Source organism: Tupaia chinensis, unplaced genomic scaffold, assembly GCF_000334495.1.
Source record: "Tupaia chinensis unplaced genomic scaffold, TupChi_1.0 Scaffold000335_1, whole genome shotgun sequence".
In the NCBI taxonomy this organism is placed as follows: domain Eukaryota; kingdom Metazoa; phylum Chordata; class Mammalia; order Scandentia; family Tupaiidae; genus Tupaia; species Tupaia belangeri.
The window spans coordinates 716143-718367 of record NW_006159829.1 but is presented as its reverse complement, the minus strand read 5'-3'; the positions used below and the strand labels follow the sequence as shown (position 1 = coordinate 718367).

At 66.0% G+C, this 2225-nt stretch overlaps 1 protein-coding gene across 2 annotated transcripts in view; it reads left to right on the top strand.

Moving 5' to 3' along the window:
• The window catches only part of LY6E (lymphocyte antigen 6 family member E), a 7813-nt gene that overhangs the window by 3622 nt on the left and 1966 nt on the right, over nt 1-2225 (top strand). The window contains exons 2-5 of one of the 2 annotated variants that reach the window (XM_006152086.3): nt 553-558; nt 1403-1510; nt 1865-1984; nt 2095-2220. In XM_006152086.3, coding sequence (XP_006152148.1) covers nt 1459-1510; nt 1865-1984; nt 2095-2220 — 298 coding nt within the window. In that variant the 5' untranslated portion in view covers nt 553-558; nt 1403-1458. Of the gene's footprint in view, nt 1-552; nt 559-602; nt 1511-1864; nt 1985-2094; nt 2221-2225 lie in introns of those variants that run through there. The other variant, XM_027773301.1, reaches the window with a different exon arrangement.

Here is a 2225-nt window from a genome sequence, read left to right as displayed (position 1 = left end):
AGCTCCCCGAATGTCTCCGGGCCTGGGGCAGGACCAGACACAGCCCGCTGCAGGCGCCGTCCAGACCGCGCCGCGCCACTGGGGCCCCGCTGCAGGCGCCGTCCAGACCGCGCCGCGCCACTGGGGCATCCCCCGACTCCCCAGCGCGGCGGCTGGGAGGGACAGCTTTCTTGCTCAGAGGAGGAAGCTCAGCATCCGGGGAGCCCCGGCAGGAAGGGGCCATTAAGTGCTTAGGTGGATTACCCCAGGACACGGAAACCTGCCGTGCACAGTGCACAGGGCGGCGCTCGGAGCAGACAGCCCTGCGGAAGATGCCCTGGCGCTGAGGCAGGGCACCGGTACCGGCTTGCCTCTCCTGGTGGTGGGCGGCTTTCCCAGGAAGCAGCTGCTGGGAGCCCTGTAGGAGGGCCCAGCCTGGGTCCCCCGGGTCTCTGCCGCTCCCCTGCCTGCCCCTCTGGGCTGGTTTTGTCCATCAGAGCATTACACACCCCCAGCCCTACTAACCGCCGGTCCACTCTGGCCAGTGCTGTGCGGTGGACAGCCTGGGCCCTTCCGGGCTGTGCAGGCCTGTGTGTCCCAGGGCTCACTGGAGGCAGCTCCCGCCTCTCCCGACCAGAAGCCCCTGGCAGAGGGACTGGCGCTCCTCCCTGCCTGGGCTGTGGAGGCTCACAGCCCCACCATCTGGGGCTCCTGCTCAGACCGCATGGTGCCAAGCTGGGGCCCATCCTCAGGCACTCTCAACCCCTCCCAGGATCTTCTCTCTCCGCGGCCACCTCCTCCCTCCCAAAGCCTGGGAGCTAGCCCCTCCCCCGCCCACAGCCGGTCTCAGCAGAAGGCTCCAGACAGTCACCATGACACATACTCAGTGGAGCAGAGCCCCAGCTGCTCTGCATGCGCGCCACAGCCCCTCCCACAGCCTCACCTGGCTGAGACTCACCTGTGCCTGTCCCTGCTGGCTCGCTGATGGCAGGGACGGGAAACCAGGGCTGTCGGTGCAGGAGAGAAGGGAAAGGGAGGCCGAGGGCAACACCTTGTATGGTCCTGGGTCCCTGCCCCTGTGAGCTGCCTGGGCTTGAGGCCCTGGGAAAATGTTGGACACGGGTTAGCAAACAGCCCAGAGCTAGGCAAGGGCAGGCAGGGACCTCTCCTTCGGCCTCATCTGGCCTCTGACCCCCAAGCTGGGGAGAAGTGTGACCAGAAAGGCCTGCGCTGAGCGAGGGCAGGTGACAGGCGTGGGGGGCTGTCAGGGCCTGCGCTGCGCGGCTGTGGGCAACAGGTGTGGGGGCTGTCAGGGCCTGCTGCTCTTCAGGCCTTGGGCTCTTCTTGGAAAGAGCATGGCTCGGTCTAGCCCCAGGGCCAGGCCAAGGAGCAGGCAGCCAGGCCTCCATGATCATCGTCTCCAGAGCAGGGCAGGCCTCTTTGCCTTGGAGCCCCTAGACAGGACGCCGGCCGCTCAGGATGAAGGTCTTCGGGCCAGTGCTGCTGGCCGCCCTGCTGGAAGTGGAGCTTGGTGAGTCTCCCTGGCCCCCAACCTTTGCAGGAGTGGCACCCTCCTCCTGAACCCCCTCTCCCAGGGGTCCTTCGGGACCAGCTCCCAAGAGACCTGTCATGCTCCTCCATCCTCTACTCCCACAGAAGGTCTCAGTTGTGTCTAGCCATCCTGCTGTCACCCTGTGTTCAGTGTCCCTCGAACCCCTTCCCTGAGGGACAGGGTCTGGAGTCAGTGCCTCCTTTGGTCTCCAGCCCAGCGCCTGCACCCAGCAGTTGCTCGGTGCATGTCCACAAGAACAGGGTGGTGGTGGGCCTGCCTGGGAGGGTCCCTGGGAGGCTCCCCAAGCTGGCTACAGCGTGGGGCTCTGCGCAGCCTCCTCCCTCGTGTGCTTCTCCTGCACCAATCAGAAGAGCAATTGGTACTGCCTAAAGCCAACCACCTGCTCCGACACAGACAACTATTGCGTGACCATCTCTGCCGCAGCTGGCATAGGTGAGTGCCACGGGGCTGGCCAGCCTCGGAGCGCCACCGCGGCCCGGTGCAGGCTGGTCCTTTTGCCTGCGGCCAGCCTCTGTCCCCTCACCACCTTGTTTCCCGTACAGGGAACGTCGTGGACTTTGGCCATACCCTGAACAAGGGCTGCTCCCCGGTGTGCCCCGGCCCGAGTGTCAACCTTGGCGTGGCATCCGTGGGCACCCACTGCTGCCAGAGCTTTCTGTGCCACATCAGCGCG